Source organism: Xenopus tropicalis, chromosome 3, assembly GCF_000004195.4.
Source record: "Xenopus tropicalis strain Nigerian chromosome 3, UCB_Xtro_10.0, whole genome shotgun sequence".
Classification (NCBI taxonomy): Eukaryota; Metazoa; Chordata; class Amphibia; order Anura; family Pipidae; genus Xenopus; species Xenopus tropicalis.
In genome coordinates, this window is record NC_030679.2 from 78,894,145 (window position 1) to 78,914,494 (window position 20,350).

Here is a 20,350-nt window from a genome sequence, read left to right on the forward strand (position 1 = left end):
AACTGTTGGGCTAATTCTAGTTGCCTTAAATATAACATCAGATGTTAACAGGGGAATTGCTAATTGTATGGGGCAATGTACCATGCCCAACTACGCTGAAGACAGCTGTAAGACACATTACTGCACTAGAGAATACATGTAGTCCTACACACTTGTCTGTCATGCTGCTTTCAACTCATTCTTTTGTTGTCATAACTGGTAAATTGCTGCATCACTTCCAGATTTCCTACCTACTCACAGTTTTAGCACCAGCTCAGTTATGATCACAGTTCAGCTAATTGCAAGCACTAAAGAAAATATTTTTCAAGAAAAGGTAAATACTGGGGGCTGTTCATCAGCAAAAAGGCACTGCAAGCAAAACACTGGGATTCTTTGGAAATGCTGACTCTTTTAGAGAAATGTAATTTGCTGAGAGGGAAATCTTTAGAGGAAAGCTTATTATGCTACTTTAATGTTTTTTCCCAAATACATATAAATAATAACAGTTTCCCTTTGCTACCGCCTTATGCATAGCTACAGACACCAGTACCCAGAAGTAAGAGTTTACAGGTGCAGGAAGCAGTCTTTAAAGCACCTCATTTAAACAAAAAGTTCAGTGCAGCTTGTAAGTGACATATTGATGCTATAAATAGGGGAAAGCCTGGGTGGTGACTCTGATAAGCATGTAAGGTCTTGATGATAAAGTTCCAGAAACAATTCAGCTTCAGTTGTGTGACCTGTAAGGTAGCTTCTAATATTATAATTTCTTGCTTGCATAAATTAAAGAGTAACTAAATACCCCCAAACAAATTAATGTAGTGTGCTGTTCCAAGAACTTTTACAGTTTACATTCATTTTTTATTTAATTTATCATTTAGCGTGATATTAGCATTTTCTCCATGCAGCACCCCCTGACCAATGCAATAAGCATCTGTATGTAATTCCATTATCATCATTTATTTACATAGCACCAGCTAGTTATGCAGCACTTAATTGATAATTTAAAATAGGGATCTTACAATAATTTCAAGAACAATTTTTTTTTTACAAAATAAAAATTGAAGCTTTTTCTCACAAAACCTTACTAATTATGTTGTCCCTTGTCAGCTTGTTTAATTGAATAAGCTGACAAGGGATGAGAAGAATGTACATAGAAGCATCTGGAGATGCCCCCTGAATCAGCCATGTAACCCTCTCTTGACCAGCAGGCCAGCACAGCATTCATTTGAAAATGAATATATTAGCAGCAGGGCCATAACTTGGGGTAGGCATAAGAGGCAGGTACCTAGGGCGCAATGGTGGTGGGGGGGTACATATCTTCTTTACCTACCCCTAGTTCAAGCCCTTGTACTCCCAGTGGCCACATGTCCAATCACCAGTAGTATTACCACCCCTATCTTCTGTGCAGACAGCTGTCCCAATGCACAAGCACACCAATTTTCACGGGGGGGGGGGGGGGGGTGAGCGCCACTAGGGTGTCCGGCTGGCTTGGCCTGGCACTGATTACAGTGTATTATTAACATTATTATGTGTTTATAAAGACAAAATGTATTCTGAAGTGCTGCACGATAAATGGGTTTATACACTGAACATACAGAATTACATACAAAACAACCAATAACCCATACAAGAGGTCAAGAGGGCCATGCCCAAAAGAGCTTACAACACAAGTGCTAACATCATGAAAACTAAAATAAAGTAACATGAATGTGTCCACCAACAAACAACAGTGTGCCTGGTCAGATAATCAGGCTTTTTACATATGAATGAATCATGGTGTATTTCAGAGGAGCCTTTGTCCAATGTTGAGGGGTAATCTGATGTCAGAGAGTGCCAAATATCTGGATATTGTTTGCTGTATATTTAAAGATCTCATGAATGGTATCCAAGGCTATTGTGATACTAATATCTACAGTTAGTATTAATGGTTGTATATATAGTTTATGTATGTGATAGTATAGATTGGTAAGTATAGGGTATGTGTGCTGGGTTTACTTGGAAGGGTTGAACTTCATGGAATCTGGTCTTTTTTCAACCCAATGTAACTATGTTTGTATAGGAAATCTTTTTCTTCTCAAGCTCATTTCCTTAATATGTTGACTCTGGTAAATAAAATGAATGAAATATTTCAGGGAGGGGCACCTGCAGATAACCCCTGTAAAATCATATTTTGAGCATTATTATATGTTAAGAGATGGGTTCCTCTCTGAGTGATATTGTAGGGTAAGTGGAACAGCCAATACATTCATGATTGTATGGTACTAATAAATAATTCCCATGCATTACTCCTCCTGTAAGTAAAACAGTGTTAATTATATTTTTGTAAATACGATATCATACATACAGAAAGGTGACACAATTTCCTATTCAGTTACAGTAACTCTTAATGCAGCAGTTATGTATTTAGCTTCTCTTTGCCACATTCCATTCCATTCCACATAGCAGATGTTACAGGACTGTTCTGTATGCAAAGCAATACCAAGGTGTAAGTTCTACTGATGATTTCTTCAGACTGCTACCTCGCATACAAATTCTCTTCCATGCAATTTGCTTTAATAAATTCTTTAAGGTCTACTAACATTTAAGATAATAGAAGAGCTTAAGATAGAAAACTATAATAACTCCAGCAGTTGTTGAAGGGCACCTCCACCCGAAAACAGTTTTTCCTTAATGTGGAATGTAATTCTAAATAACTTTCCAATATAATTTAATTGAAAATCTTTGATGGTTTTGAAGTTAATTGTTAATGTAATTACAACTGAAAGCAGTCTCTGTCTGGCTGTTTAAATTTTTTGCACTACGGATCTGACTGCTGAAAAAACAAACGGACCTGCAATGTAAAAAATTAATTCCTCTGTGGTAAGAATTTTTTTCTTTCTGCAATTTTAATATATAACACCAGGAACTATTTAGTGATTCCATTCACCACTGGGAAGCGTTAGTGGCGCAGCGTTAGGTCTGCCTTAAGGAAGGTAGTAAGGACAGGGCCCCAATGTGGGCTGCATATCCTGCACTCCACATTGGGGCCACCTTGTGCCTCAGAATGATGCACAAGATAGTGGCAGGTAGGGAACAGGAGCGGAGGACTCCTACATGCCCTGCCCACCCCTTTAGCATCAAGTGCAGCCTAATGCAGGGTAAACTTGATTAAAGTGCAGTTTGTTGGTCTTTGTGCTCAGAATACAGAGACCTGCAGATATTTGCATAATGCCCCAGGCAGTGCAAAAAAAATGGCCAATTGCATTGTGAATGAGCTCTAATAACATTTGACATTCATGACTACTTTACTACATTTCCCCATTTATGTGGAAGTTTCTATATTACTTTTGTATCTAACTGTAGATACAAAATGTGAGGTTGCAGAACTTCAGTCCTGTGCAATATGCTTTTTATATGAATAAAGATACAGAAACTATATCATTTTGATGACTTCTGGTTAGAAGTTGTATGAAAATTCCCATTGTCATTTATCTGAAGAGTGAAGAAAATCTAAGCAGAATCAATAAAACTGGTTAAAGTATTACCATTTTATTTGGAATGAAACTATAAGGCAGATTTATTAACCATCAGTATTTTTTATGAGGTGAAACCAATAGTTATACCGATCAGTTCAAATCTGCCATCATTTAATGTTCATCATAATCATAATAATTTGTATCACTAAGGCAAAGTAGTGGAACCTCTGCACATTTACTTTGTTATATACTCTAACTACACCGAATACTATACTCTATATTTAAATATCCTTGAATTTAGGGTCATCTTTAAAAGCTAAGTCTTAATACCAAGATTTAGGCCACCTAGTTCTCTAGATGGGGGAGGGGGCAATAATATGGGCTGCTTGTAAGAATTTCCTTGTTTTATTTGTTGAATATTGCTCCATGTGCTGTTCCAAGTAATGAAGTACATAGACATGGACAGACTGTAGAGAATAACTGTCTGCTGTTTGCAGCTCAGATTATTTGTTGTTATTGGTATCTCTAAGTCCTACCTAATGCAACAGCTCTTGCTTATAGTTACAATGTGCAAATTCTCCCTGTGACATGTATCCTGCCACCCCTACATAATGAGCATCCTCCCTGGATTCTCCTGCCTAACTGTGGCAATACATTTTCATCTGCTTTTCCCTGACACCATCACAGTGTCCAAAACTAACTCTTTCCTATATTTCTCACATGCTTTTTTCATGAACTGACAAAATAGAGGCGATAGCACTCCCTGAGAATTTCACACTTTTCACATTTGGTTGCTATGGGTTACTGCACCTGGTAAGACTTTGTGCCTTTTATTACATATGTGGGTATGTGTCTATATTCAGTGTCTCATTTAACAGGTTGAAGGCAAGTTAAAAACTTGCATTGTCACTTTTATATGCTTCTGTTTGCACACAACTTCTTGCAGATAACCATGCAGAAACAATGGTATCTATTTGTAACCTGCCTTAAACCTGTTAGTAGAACTAAAATGCAGCCTAAGGGCCGTGACAGACGGGCAGATTAGTCGCCCGCGACAAGAGCGATTTTGGGGCTGCGTATGCCATCCCACCAGCGATTTACATTCTAGCCGGTGGGATGGTATATCGGGGAAATTAGTCGCCCACGACAAGGGTGATTTGTCACGCGGCGACTAATCTCCCCATCTGCCACAGCCCTAATACTTCTATGATTAGCACGACTGGCCCGGGGTATCAGGTAAGCTATTACAATCACTGAGGGTGCCTAGCATTTGGTACCCCCCCACCCCCGGTGATTTTTCTTAGGCTTTCCTTCTCATTTAAGTTTTTCAGAGGGGTGTTAGACCTCAGTGCTGCTGCTGATATTCCCATAGAACTGCTAGAAAGTGTAATTTAGAAGCTAAACCAGAATATCTCTGAGTAGACAATTCATGTGTATTCAGGTACAGCAACAGGATCACACTACTAATTAACATACTAAAAAAATTAATTTATTTTTATCTCAGTAAATTCATATACCGGTATACCTTATTTACATTCTGAGTAAATATAAGTTTACTGCATCTGCCTGAATGGAGTTCTGAAAACTATACATGCAAAAGGAATTCGGAATGGGGACGCTGGCAAGTGTTGCATTAAGCAAAGACATTGCAAGATATTATTCCATAAGCTTGGGACTAGTGTAAGTAGGTCTATACTTCAACATGCCTAGATTAGAAGAGAAATGATAGCTTATGTCTCTCAGGTAGTTCCCTTCCTTCTGCCTCAGTAAGCTCTTATCAGGTCTTTTTAGGAGATAAAATGCATGCAGTGCTACTTTTAAAGATGACTTCATGTCAATAGTGGGGCCTGGTAGAGATGTGAGCAGTGTCATGAGATCATTTCATTGTTACTAACGGCTACAGCTCTTGTAAATAACCTGATTGTTCTCATCCCTTCAGAGCTGTCATTAACCTGACATGCAGTAACCCTGCTTAAATGCAAAGCACTTGGTATCACATAAGGTGTAGGTATTACATACGATAATTCAGGCAGGGCTACGGATTACCACACTAGTTAATACAAATCCTTAACACATACATGTTTGCTATTGCATATTGTGTGTGATTATGTGACCCTACCCTTTAAATTATTATTAATTTAGAAGTGAATTTTTACATTGTATGCAAAAAGACATAAAGACATTTTCCTATAATCATTCCTGAATATCAATAAACCTTCACTGTGTCCCTCCAAGGTTTCCAAGTAATCCAAGCTAATCACTTGCCACCTTGGGTTTCATGTGCCACCTCTTGTGCTCTAACATTAATGGCCACTATGCAAGTTACATTTAAAAGTTCCCAGCTGCCAGGAATCATTATGAAAGGCAATTGAGAAGACAGCATCTTGCACCCATTGCTATATTTGACATATTTACCCCATCAGCTTTACAATGGCATGCAATATTTATAAAGAAACCTACAGCAACATATATTGTGAAGTTGTTATTGTGAATAAAAATGCAATATACTCAAGGACATATACTGGACTTTGGTTATGAAACTAATGACAAACAATTTAAAGGGAATGTTCACATTTCAAACGCTTTTTTCTGTTCAGTCATTTTTAAATAGTACATCAGAAATGATTCCTTTTTTATTTTGAATTTTTGACTATTTTCTAACATTTAAGTTAAAACCGTATGTTCTTAAGAGGTTGCAGACTCTCCAGTGTTAGCATTTGATACATTAGGTGATACATTTCTTTGTAGCAACTGCCTGTGCTTTACAAGTGATACAAAATTACTGGCATCCTAATACCATGAATAAACCTACCAAACTGAGACAGTTACAAAAGTTTATGAACTTTGCACAAACAGTGCAACAGAGCTTATTCCTAGAGTTGACAGGCATTATTAGGCACAGTGCCATGTCTTTGCACACACTGGTCAGAAGAAATCCTGCAGCACACAGCAGATCAGTGCCACTGACGCACACATGGTAATAGCCTCTTTGCCTTCCTCAAACTATTAGGTGCCCTTTCTGAAACAACAAAGTTACTCCAGCATCAGCTTCTCCAGTAGCCTTGCTGGTTTGGCTTCTTCCTGCAATTTCTGCAATGCAGGGCTGGGAATATTCTGTGTAACCATTTCATATCCTAAATGAAGCATCTGGCTTGGGTTTGCCTGTAGGTGACCCATCTGCAACAACACACTAAACTTTATCTTATGTATATAAAGTATTATAATATCATCATAGCAAGTGCAATTATTACCAATGGTAACTGTATAACAGAGGCAGGGTAGGGGGTGTGAATGGCACTTGACTTTTTTGTGTTGCCATAGTACAGTAAATAAGGCATGCACCAGTCATATGTGGAGGGGATAAGAGTAAGAAGGTAGCTTACCTTGTTTCACACATTTGATCCTAATGGGCTCCTTACAGTGTTTGACGACAGCCAGTACATCCCTGATAGTAAGTCCGGCCACTGGGGTCTCATTCACCTCTAGGACTAGTTCCTCTGGCACTAGCTTGCCACTCTGATAAGACACCTTGCCAGGCTTTACCTCTCCAAGGTAGGGGAAGTGCCCACTCTCTGCTCCCCCTCTGATCTCAAAGCCCAGCTCCCCTTCCTGGCCCCTCTCAATCACACACTCGTGGACTTTGTTTGTCCAGTGGTTTTTCCTTTTCAGGCTCTTGGACATTGCAGATAATAAGAAGGGTGCTGGGTTGTGGAGAACACAAGCTCCTGCTGTGGAAGGGTTCCTTGGTGCGATGCTGATGAATGGCCAGGCTTAGCTGATGGGGAAGAAGGAAAAGAAGTGCGCTAGCCTCTGGCTCTGGTAGGAGCCCTGCTGTTCCCACATGCACAGTGTGTATGTGTGTGTATGTGTGTGTGTGTGAGAGATAGAGTCTGTCAGTTGTGCATGCTAGCTTATCTCCATGCTGGCTGCTCCTGTGGCTGTGTGGAAGTGTGTGTATGTGTACGTGTGTGTGTGTGTACTAGTTGTACAGTAATCACTGGCAAAGGGAGGGAGGGGAAGGATGGAGAGCAGCAGAGGGAGGAGGAGGGATGGGAGCTGCCTGCTCGCTCTTCTCTCTAACCCGGTAGTGAAGTGCGAGAGGGAGGCTGCTTGTGTTTGCCAGGCAACCAGAGAAGAGGCGGCCGTCACAGCAGCTCCTTCACGTTGCTTTCGCTTTGTGTCATTTTTACTTACATCAGTTGGTAGATTTATTTATAGCAGCCACATAGAAAATGTGCTTTTAACCCTAGCAGGACTCTGCATGTTATGTTTCCCTCAGGCTGTTAGTGCAGTGGAACGTTCATGGAATGGGCACTTGTAAACTGTACAATTTTACATTGAGCATACTATACAGTTCATATATAACTGTACATATATATATAATGGTCAACATTGGGGCAATATGAAAAACTGCTAAACAAATACAGAAACGTGAAAAAGAGAAGAATAAATTAAAATGGCAACAGAGACACAGAGTTGGGGGAGATGCCCAAAGAAAAAGTAAAATATGCCTTCTCATGCATAAGCAGATCTGTCTGGCCAAGTCAGGCTGCAAACCCTGAACAGTAATGCATAGTGTGATCCATATAATGGTTATGATCATTTGTAGTTGTGGCTACCAATATGAAACAGATTAAGGGGATCAGAAATGTCCATCAATAACAGCAGCAAATATAACTATACATACTGTAGACTGGCTATATCTATCTACCTTCTGCATTCTGCCCTCAGTCTATATCAAGACGAGCAATATAAGTGATATTATCATGAGTAATTTAAGTCAAAACTTTCACTTAATTAAAGATGTAATATAACAAACAACAAAGATGAAGTGCAGCAATAGTAAAAATGGAAAGTCTGTAGAGTTAGACTCTGTTTCAATATAGAAAAAATAGATCTGTAGAGCAGAAAGTTATAGTTAAGCAAGAAATGGAAGGATTACAACAATCTAGAACAAAAGGCAAAAAATGAACAAGAAAATAATAGACAACAGGTCAGAGGTTACTAGTTTAGCATTCAACTAGTCATACACCATAAGTGCTGTAAGGGGTGCAAATGATAAGAAAAAAGTATAATTAACATTATTAGCATATGCTGTAACCAAAAATGAAAATTTGTTTAACAATAACGCTTAACATAATCTGAATGCAGAGGTTGGCTACCTGTTTTGTAAAACTATCATAAAATGGATTACTGCAGGCATCTTCGGAAACCAAAGCGATGCAAAGGGCTTTCCACCAGCGACTTCTATTTTACTACTGAGCACTGTTATAGGGATGAAATATATCCTGTATTCTATAAATTATAACCACAGAGTTGACCATATAAAAGCCCAAGGCCGAAGGTCTAGTCAGGTCATGAACTTCTCAGTGTCTTATAATATCCTTATATTTTAGGGGGTAGATTAGACGCTATATCATTTACAGGATATATATGGATCTCTTATGTCTATCATAATTCTATTAACAGTTAAAGAGTCCTTGATGAAACCATTCATGGCAGTTTTAATGAGGCCAATTAATAGAGTACAAGAATACATTCTGCACTCCAAAAATGTAAAAAAATAAATCATCGGCATCATTTAAAACAAATCCCACAGTCTATTGCCTTACACATTTCATGCCTTAAAGGGACAGTAACACCAAAAAATGAAAGTTTATAAAAGTAATTACTATATAATGTAATGCTGCCCTGTACTGGTACAATTGGTGTGTTTTCCTTAGAAAGACTACTATAGTTTATATAAATAAAGCCTCCATGTAGCCACGTGGGCAGCCATTTACAGGAGAAAAGGCACAGGTTACTTAGCAGATAACAGATAAAACCCCATTATATTCTACAAAGCTTATCTGTTATCTGCTATGTGCCTGTGCCTTTTCTCCTTTTTCCCAGCTTCAATGGCTGCCCCCGTGTTGACATAGCAGCTCATTTATACCAAAATGTACTGATGCCCTCTAGCAGATTTTATTAGTGGCCCTACCAAGTCCATTGCAATACGCTCAAATGGAATTTCAATTACTGGCAATGGGACTAACGGGCTGCGAAAATGGGGCATTGGAGCAGATTTCTGACACTCTGGGCAGGATTCACAATGGCTCTTTATATCTGCATGTACCCCCGGCCAAAAGAACCGCTGTAACACTCGGTCTTTGGTTTTCTCATATGCTAGGTGGCCACCTAGTGGATGAGAATGGGCCAGATTGAGAACCGTTCTCCTATATGGCTGGGGAACCACTAGCTGTTCCACAATCTCCCCTCGAATCTTATCCACATAGTAAAGCAAGTCATCTTGTACAACAAGGTACACAATCTACACCAGGATTTTCTGTGTTCTCATTATTAATGGTGACATTTTCCCAAGCTTTAGTAAGTGTTGGGTCCCTTAGCTGGGCGGTTCCAAAGTTATCCCGGGAGACCTCTAGCTCAGGCATGCTAGGTTCCTCAACAGTCTCCGCAGTTGCTTCAGATTCGCCAACTAATACAGCTAAGGGAAACAACTCATTTTCTTCTGACCCCTCATCAGTACCATTTACAATAACATCTGAGACGAGTGGTCCCACTTTCTCTCCCCCAGACATTGTACTGTCCTTAACAGTCCCTGTAGAAGGATCCAGTTCAATTGGGTGGAGTCTCCCCTCCCCATGCTCAGTCTCCGGAACCTGTTCCTGGCACAGTTCTCGAAATAAGGGGAAGTCTCTGCCCAAAATTACACTGTGCAGGAGTATGGGAGACACTGCCACTTCATGGCACACAGTCCCTGCGGGGGTCACAAAAGTCACTAGGGCCGTGGGGTATTTCTTACAGTCCCCATGTACACACACCACTCCCACTTGACGCTGGGTTAAAGGACAGTCTTTCAGGAGCTGTGTGTTTACCAGTGTGACTAAGCTACCTGTGTCTAACAGTGCATTCACAGTGCGCTTACCAATCTGGACGACACAAGTAGGTACCTCAGGATCTGCAACAAGACCTGGTCGAGCGAACAGAGACAACTTCCTCTCTGTTCCACACTCCATGGGTTCTGGATCAGCTGGGCAGTTGGGGGCAATATGTCCCCACTCTCGGCACCTCCAGCACTGGGGAGCTCTGCGGGTCTGGCGTGGGCTGTCTCCGCGAGATCTTCCTCTTGTTGACTCTGAACCTGGGTTCCCGGGGTCCTCTGCGCTGGGCTTCTCCACTGTAGCCAACTTCTTGGGTAGGACAACTGCAGACAGCCTCTTCGGGGTGGACACCGCCCGGGTAGTGAAGTCCTCAGCAGCGAGGTATCGCTCCACCAGTTCCACCAACTGGTCTGCTGTATTTGGGTCAGATTGGCTCACCCACCGCCGTAATTCTGTGGGAAGGGCTCTCAGGTATCGGTCCATTGTGACCCTTTCCACTACCTGAGGTCCGGAAAGCAAGTCTGGCTGCAGCCAACGTTTCACTAGGTTAATGAGATCATACATCTGGGAACGCGGTGACCCCTTAACCTTAAAGTCCCAACTGTGGACCCGCTGGGCCCTCACAGAGGTGGTTGCCCGCATCCTCCACCAATTGTGGGGGTTCACTCGCTGGTAGGCTGCAAATGAGGCAACTGCACACACCAAGACCGGTGTAAGGGCTTCCTGCCCGCGTTTATTTTTCAGCGGTTGCAGAAGTTTCCCCTCGCAGGGGGTATAAAACAAGAATTGGAACAGAAATATCAAGCCTCCTGGCTAACACAAAAATAAATGCTTTTCTTTCTCCTGAAGCTGAGCAAATCCAGCAGCGTGTCTCTCTCTCACACACACAGGCTCATCAGCTCCCCTGCACAGCTTCAGGTGTACTACAAATAGGCCTAGGGCCTCCTGAAAACCTGGCCTATGGATTTGGGAATCCACCCACCCTGCTCTTGCGGATTCCCCGTAAGACCAGCCCCGGATCAACAATTTAAAAAACTGCAGAGAAACAAAGTGTTTCTATGCCCCAAAACACTGCTGGTCTCACCTCAGTAAAAATGTCTGAGAATCCGTGGCCCAACATACCTGTTGTCAATCACTTTTCCCCAGGAAACCGGGGACCTTTTTGTCACCATACCACAATATGCAAAGCACAGATAAGTTACATAGATTCCCTTTTGTATTCTACAGAGCTTATCTGTTATCTGCTATGGAACCTGTGTCCTTTCTCCTTTTTCCAGTTTGAATGGCGACCCCCATGGCTACATAGCAGTCTATTTATATAAACTACAGTAATCTTTCTAAAGCAAACACGCAGCTTTTACTAGTGCAGGGCAACAGTACTTTATGTTTTAATTACTTTAAAACATTTTTATTTTTTGGTGTTACCGTTCCTTTAATGGCACTTAGTCACAGGCAGTAAGGATCCTCAGATCCGCACACACATTTTAAAAGCACAAAACCCCTCTCATCCAATAAAGATCAACCAGTCAATGCTTGTTACATCACTTATTTTAACTTGCTGTTAATTATGGTTGTACACACACACAGAACATTTTTTTGAATTATGCAGCAGTACATTCTATATTTATCTGTTGCAAAATTCTATTTTGTGGGTGCTGTATGTGTATTTACGCCTTTGTTTGCAAAGAAGCAGAATAGTTAACATTTAAAGGAAACATGCGGAGTTGCTTTTGTGCTCTGATGGTGATATAAAGTAACTCTAATTTACTACAGCTTGCAAAGGATTAACTGAGGTCCCTTTAGCTGAAGGCAGAATACATACAACACATGTGTGAGCTCGTAGAAGTGGGCACTTAAGTTAAGAACTTTTAGTGCCAGCAGCCCTGCAGTATAATTATTCCACAAACATAATTGCACCTCTATGCTTCTGTTCATTTGCCCCAGTACCAGAGGCAGGGCTGCCTTCAGTGCCATATATAATATGCAGTGCTGTGTCAGCTGGAAAAATTGTAATATGCAATGATATAGTTATATTGTTAAGTACAATATGCAGAACTGTGTCTATCGCAAAGTGTCATATGCAGAGGGCTGCCCCAATATTACAAGTAGAGTTCCTCCGCCCTCCTCTCTGGAGGACCTCCTCTGGCACTTAGACCTTCAGTTTAACAGGAAAATGTAACATAGTTTACAAGGTAAATATGCCCAGTGTTACCTTTTTTCTTATTACTAATCAAACTGCAGTAATAACCAATAATTATTCTCATCCATTAGTGCTGTTTTGTGCTCATGCTAATTGATAATGATAATTAAACATATGAAAACACGTTCAGCCAGTCCTCTACATTACAAAATTCCTATACACACCCATAACTGCATGTAAATAGATTTATTTGTGATTTTAGTTTTATGATAATTTAGTTCAGCAGCACAAATTATACAAGCAATATTTATTTGTCACACACTACCACTCCCTTTTTCCTACTGAAATGCCAGGTTTGTCCAATGATCAAGATAAACAAACTGCAGTCTAATATTTAGTTTCTAATTGTTGAGCAAACAATTTACAAGCATTTCTTTAGTGATAAGTGCAAATGTAACAACAGGAAAAATTAAGCAGAGTAAGATACCCAGCCTAAGCCTAAATGGTAACAGTATAGTAAGCCAGCTATAATTATTCATGTTTGTGAGCCAGATTATATTAAGTTGATTATTATCATACAAAGTAGGCTTTGGGTGCTCTCTGGCAAGCTGTGGTCATAAAAACCCCTTGGCGAGTCTGATAGGCCCAATGCATAATAAAGCTTTGTCTGGTGCAGCCATTTCTAACACCAACTCTTAAATCTGTTTCTTGGTAAGATGACAGTGTATTATGAATACAAATCTGTAGATGTTTTTTGCTCATAGCTGGGACAATTGAAGAAACGTGTCTCACAAATAATTCAGCATTCAGTTGATATGGTTATGGACTGTTCTAGTTTCATTAACTGTTTGAGAAAAACTGGTTTAAAGGGTAGCCATGTATTGCTTCTGTTATTCATCCACAAGCACAAGGAAAACATAAATAAATATAGGAAAAAGCATCCATCCCCTAGGACTCTCTGGTACAAGGCTGCCGCCTATTTGCCTCACAGCAGGCCAACCCTGTATAAGATTGCAGTAATAACTTGTGGGTCAGAAATCTCTACTGCTAGTAAGGCAAAATCATATTTCATGCAATATATACGTGAGTGTGATCTGAAATGCTTACATTTTCAACAGCACCCGTAGCTATTCTGTATTCTAAAACTACCTTCTTTGTGCATTTCACTTTAATAGGCAAGGACCATTTTCTCTAATCTGTGTTTAATATTGTCCATTTGCCCTGTGACCTTTTTGGTGGTTCTGCTACACTTATAACATCTGTGGGTTAGCCATTTCTGTTCCAATTTAAAATTGAAAGGAAGAAGGTCAAACTGATTGACCCCTAACAAAGAAAGATTTTTTATAAATGAAGAAGCATTGATCTATCTATAACTGCATGCCAAGAATGCAAATATGTAATCTACAGATCAGATTGTCTTCTTTCACTGTGCTGTCTAATAGCGAGCTTATTTTTGTCAGAAACCTTTTATCTCTTGCCCAAGGCCCATCATTAACTCTAGCAGGAAGCTGCCTCAATAACCTTGAAAAAACATCTTTGATTTAGCAGAATATATATATACAGTATACTACAGTATTGCCCCAATACACAAACATGGGAACAACCAACCAAAAGACATTTGTTACCAAAACAACCACTTTTTTGAAATTTCCCAAAAAAAATTAAGTTAGGAATAGAGAAATAATTTTTGCAATACAACCCAATAATAGTGAAAATACTGAGTACTCTCATTTTTGTTTAAATTTCCCCAAATAATGCGTTAGCAAAAAGAGAAATTATTCTTTTAATGCAACCCAATAATAATAATACTGAGTACAGGTATGGGACCTGTTATCCTGAATGCACAGGGCCTGGGGGTTTCCGGATAAGGGATCTCTCCGTAATTTGGATCTCCATAACTTAAGTCTGCTAAAAATCATTTAAAAATTGAATAAACCCAGTAGGAGTGTTTTGCCTCCAAAAAGGATTAATTATATCTTAGTTGGGATCAAGTACAAGGTACTGTTTTATTATTACAGAGAAAAAGGAAATCATTTTTAAACATTAGAATTATTTGATTACAATGGAGTCTATGGGAGATGGCCTTTCCGTAATTCAGAACTTTCTGGATAATGGGTTTCCAGATAAGGGGTCCCATACCTGTACTTTCATTTTTGTTTAAATTCCCCAAAATAATTCATGTTAGGAATAGGGAAATTATTTTTGCAGTACAACCTAATATAGGTATGGAATCCCTTATCTGAAAACCTGTTATCCAGAAAGTTCTGAATTACGGAAAGGCCATTTCCCATAGACTCCATTATAAGCAAATAATTCTAATTTTTAAAAATGATTTCCTTCAAATAGAAGGTGTGCTGGTCTCACGGGGCTCCTGGCACAGAGGTTGTTAGAGTAGCATTACCTGCAACACTGCATCTTTTTTAAACCAAGAAAGAGCGGATTATTTGTGTTAAAAAAAAGGGACCATGGGGCAGATTTATCAAAATGTGAGTTTGGAGTTTAATACGAAAAACTCACCCACATTCTATTCATTCCTATGGGATTTTCAGAAGCGTATTTATGAAATGGTGAGTTCTGACGTTCACCCATTGATAAATCCACTTCTAAAAATCCCATAGGAATGAATAGAACGTGGGTGAGTTTTTATGTATTAAGCTTTAAACTCACATTTTGATAAATCTGCCCCCAAGGGTTCCAATTCCAGGGGGTGCCTCATTCATTACAAGAGGCAGAGGTAAATGATATAGTAATAAATATCTTCTCCCATAAACTTATCCCATTCAAATCAATGATAAAATGTTCCTTTATGGTTTATCACATGAAAACTTATGGGTGATATTCAATTTGAGGAGAAAAAACTTTTAACTTAATTCAGTTTCACCTTTTCAAAGTTGTTTCCATATGATTAATAGTGAGAGTGAGTTTTTCTCATCTGAAAATCTGAAATTGAATGAGATACGGTATATTAAAGTCAGGGTATTACATACCTACTCAAAAAGCATTTTAGTTATTTTTCTTCATATTACTTACAGTATTACATTAAACATATCCAACTAAATAACCAAGTTTGAGTGCATAAAAAACAAAATTCTAGGATTTCAGGATTTGTTATTCAAAAAATTCGAGAACTGGTCAAGGGGATGAATATCTTTGCAAGGCACTGAACAGAACAATATTAAGAGGTGCTTTATTTTATATTTTATTGCACCATTTCTACACTGCATCAATACTTGTGTTTTAAGAGTGCAGTTTTCTGGAAAGCACAAGTAACCTTTGGTATTCATTGCACATAAGGATCTGAAGAGGGTGAATCTTGGATTCAATCAAGCAAAGCATCCTTTAAAAATAACAAGCACTTGTGTGTTGCTTTATGAAAATGAAAATGCTAATTTTCCTATGCAGACATTCTAAGAAATGTCAATATGGGACTGCTTTAAATGCTTTTAAAGTCCTAATGCCACTTCTCAGTTTAGTTTTTCCTCCATAGCAATTAAACGTAGGCATATTTAATATGTTTAGATATATTATCACCATTTTTGTTGCATTTTGGAGGGTTTTGCTCAGAGAGCTCACTAATACAATAGTTCTGCAATAAACCATATTCTTCATTGAAGCATTTAGGGGTCATTTACAACCTTGAGCCCATCTGTGGTCATGGTAAGTTGGCCACAGGCCGTTGGTTGAAAAATCACATTCATTAAACGTACTTGCACATTATGCACTTCATATAGTTGAGCTCAGTGCACTGCCTGCTTTCTGTTCTGAACTGGAGCTACTGCCACCTCCAAAATAGACAGTCGCTCCAGGGTACCTACAAGGGCTCAATCACCAAAAAAATGGGCTATGAAGTCAGGCATTTCCCCATTGCCACCTAACTGGCCTAGCCGGTAAAATGCCACCCTACTTATTCAGCCCTTGGCCCACCCCTGAACTATTGGGCTGGTGGGGGCTGCTTGGTGTCTGGGTTTAGTACAGCAAACAGAAACAACCACTTAAGAGGTCAGACGGTTCTAGAGGATTACAGTCTAGAAGATTAAGGGCATGCGTAATACATGATGTGTGGGTTTATGACTTTGTTGTAAAAAAGCATAGGTGTAGGATAGACATACATTTTCAGACTGAATCCAGACTCTACGTGTAGTGAAAAGTTAACAGGGACCTGCCAGCAGTGTGGTTGGGGAGGGGGCAAAGTGACCTATGCAGGGATGCTAAGAATTAAATTGTAGGATGTGGGGATTAGTTCTTCTGTTTTATACTTATGCTGTCCTGTGGTTCACCTGGTATCTATAAACTAAGGGGCTGATTTACTAACCCACGAATCCGACCCGAATTGGAAAAGTTCCGACTTGAAAACGAATATTTTGCGACTTTTTCGTATGTTTTGCGATTTTTTCGGATTCTGTACGAATTTTTCGGATCCAATACGATTTTTGCGTAAAAACGCGAGTTTTTCGTATCCATTACGAAAGTTGCGTAAAAAGTTGCGCATTTTGCGTAGCGTTAAAACTTACGCGAAAAGTTGCGCATTTTTCGTAGCGTTAAAACTTAACGCTACGAAAAATGCGCAACTTTTCGCGTAAGTTTTAACGCTACGCAAAATGCGCAACTTTTTACGCAACTTTCGTAATGGATAGGAAAACTCGCGTTTTTACGCAAAAATCGTATTGGATCCGAAAAATTCGTAAAGAATCCGAAAAAAACGCAATCGGACTCCATTCGACCCGTTCGTGGGTAAGTAAATCAGCCCCCAAATCTGACTAGTAATGAGCACATTTTTTCACCAGGCATGGATTTGCAGCGAAATTCCGCCATTAGCAAATTTTTTCGTGAATCTGTGTCAATAATTCACCAAGAAAAATTGCCCATTGACTTGGGGGCTATCAGCTAGACATAAAAAGCTGTATAATAAAATTCCTGTTCCAATTAAACATGAAATCCAAATTCCTTTTTTATTAACACACCCATACCCATTATAAAGGCATTTAAAAATCCTAGCTGTCAATCATATATTGTCTGCCCTGCCCCTATGCCTTAGACTTGCTGTAGTTATGTAATTCCAAGACTTAAGGAAACAAGACTTAAATAATTTATATAAGTGAAGCTTGACTAACCTGATACAAAATAATTTGAAATTTACAGGTCCCCTTTAATCATACATGTAAGAAAAAATTGTTGCACATAAGAGAAATTAACTTCAGTACATTTTCAGTACATTTTGTGAATTATTTTGGACCGATTCACTCATCACTAAATCTTACAACAAAAACACATAGAAATAAGTAGTTGTATAAGTAAACACATATACAACTACACATTTTCAAAGACTAGAGGGGTCCATACATGTTCTGATATTGGCAAAAGCCTTGGCTATTGGTTGTCTTGCCAGTCGGACAGGATGGTAAATCATTCATGCTAAAATATCAGGTGATCTCTGAGGGAGCAGACAGCCCATCACAAAATGGTGACTCAATGTAAAGGCCAATATTTACTGATATATATTCCAGTTTGGTACTTTAATAGGTCACTTAATATGATATAAACTGCTGGTTAAGCATTTATTCTGGGAGTATAGTTTTCCTTTCAGATTTAATGTTTGAACAATTCTTAAAATATAACAAGATGAAGCTATAGGCCAATAAGACAATCATGCTGGTATAACATAAACCTAATATGGCAATGTGCTAAAAGTTGCAAAGTTTGCACTAGGCACATACCCATAACAAAACATCAGAGGGTTGCTTTTTAACAGTTGATAAGCAAATGTCACCTACTTGTTGGTTGCTATGGGTTACCAGACTTGGTGCAAAGTTTGTAACTTTTATTAGATTACCATTCATGCCTTTAAAAAAACAGAAAATTCCTTGTTACTTTAGTGCTGGGTTCCAGTCCCCCTGCTAGACTCTTTGCATAAAGCCTTCACACTGTACTGGAGGTGAAGATCTGAGAGCCTCTGACAGGCTGTAATTATGTATCTCCATTAGGGATCAGAGTCTCTCATCTACCTACAGTGCACTATATAGGCTAAAAACTCACAGGGCATGCATGGCACCAGAATAAAATGCCCCAAGTTCGCCCAGCTCTACTAAACTAAAACAATTGGATGTTTGTTGTTAAACAGCTGACCAGTAAATTCTATGCCACTTAGTGCTCCTGCACTTGTGGCAGTAATAAATAAGAACCTATTTATCTACAAGGTTTCAAACTTTTGGCAGCTTTGTACATTCTTTGCAAAGAAGAATATATTATTTATAGCTTTAAATAAGAAGAAAATACTGTCAGTTATCATTTTAAATGTCCATCGCATTTAAATCAGGATAAAAAGACTTGCATGCATAATGCAAATTTTAGTTTCCTTTAATGTTTTATAGATGTACCACAAGCTGACTGTACAAGAGTTAATCACATCTGAACAAATTTTCATCTATTTGTGTTCGAAGTGAAATATGTGGTTCTTGGACAGAAGCAGAGTGCAACCAATATGGTTATGTTATTACAGAGATCTGTGGTTGTCTGAAGGCTAGTAAATGTAGTTTTGGTAAAACAAATGTTTTATTAAAATGGCAGCAAACTTTATTGTCTGTTTGTAAGTCTGCACATTAGTTATTTGTATTTGAATGCAAGATAAAAAGGCATTTAATTTTCATAGTTCTTTTGAATTCACCTGCATACCCAGAGGCAGAGGTTTGGTTATAACTACTATGCAGATGCAGAGTGCAAAGTTCCTTCTAATTTCTTCTTGGTAGTTTATGCAAAAATATTCTTTTGTTTGTGTACTGTTTAAAACAACGTGTGTACTTTAAAAAAAAATGGTCTACACATATCTGAATTTGTACAAAATTGTAATTTTATCCAAAATTCTTTATGTGCACCACAAATATATATTAGTAGAATTCATCTACTGGCATGGTCCAATTTTCTGACTACCTCTGCATGGGGCATAAATACAACTTAAAAATTTAAGATTACCCTAATCACGACACTTCAGATATCTGTATTTATTAGATTATTATTAGAGCAACAGGGAAACACAAAATGTGGATTGGGAGGCAGTCTGTTATGACAGTCAAATTCAGGTAGAAACTGAGGCTTAGATACTTTTATTAAAGTGCCACAGGACATAGTGAAAGAGAGCCAAAGCCAGAATTTATAGAAACTGCCTGGTTGAAATGGAGCTCAGTACTACACCAGTATAGGTATCGGACCCCTTATCCGGAAACCCATTATCCAGAAAGCTCCGAATTACGGAAAGCCTGTCTCCCATAGACTCCATTATAATCAAATAATTTGGATTTTTAAAATTGATTTCCTTTTTCTCTATAATAATAAAACTGTACCTTGTATTTGATCCCAACTAAGATATAATTAATCCTTATTGGATGCAAAACAATCCTATTGGATTTAATTAATGTTTTATTGATTTTTTAGTAGACTAAAGGTATGAAGATCCAAATTACGGAAAGACCCCTTATCCGGAATACCCTTGGTCCCGAGCATTCTGGATAACGGGTCCTATACCTGTACTAACATTCAAGCCAATGGGCTGCCCACCAACTTTTTAGGAAGGAGAGAGGGTGCCATATGGCATTGGGATGTACCTTTCCATTTGGTATAGTATGTTTTTGTTTAAATTCTGAGCCAATAAATGGTTGTGTATTTCACTGAATAATGTGTTTAATTAATGGTATGTTATTTCAGGACCTTTCAGTGAGATACATCTTAGGTTTTCTTTCTCAATCTTACTAATTGTTATTGATTGCCCACCAACTTTCCCTCTAATTCCTTCTCAGCTATATGTAAAAAAAAGTCTTTTTTTTCACATTTTGTGCCTGTATCTACAGACCTTCTCACCAAAAGAAGTAGATCAGTTCACCAGTTGCTATGGATTACAGGACTAG

At 38.8% G+C, this 20,350-nt stretch overlaps 1 protein-coding gene across 6 annotated transcripts in view; it reads right to left on the bottom strand.

Annotated features, from left to right (window-relative positions):
• The window catches only part of magi2 (membrane associated guanylate kinase, WW and PDZ domain containing 2), a 451,931-nt gene extending 444,458 nt beyond the window's left edge, over positions 1 to 7,473 (bottom strand). For 2 of the 6 annotated variants that reach the window (XM_031897513.1, XM_031897512.1), the window contains exon 1: positions 6,818 to 7,469. In XM_031897513.1, the coding sequence (XP_031753373.1) occupies positions 6,818 to 7,115 (298 nt within the window). In that variant the 5' untranslated portion in view covers positions 7,116 to 7,469. Of the gene's footprint in view, positions 1 to 6,817 lie in introns of all 6 variants that reach the window. The other 4 variants (XM_031897514.1, XM_031897511.1, XM_031897516.1 and 1 more) reach the window with 3 other exon arrangements.
• Positions 7,474 to 20,350: the final 12,877 nt, after the last annotated feature.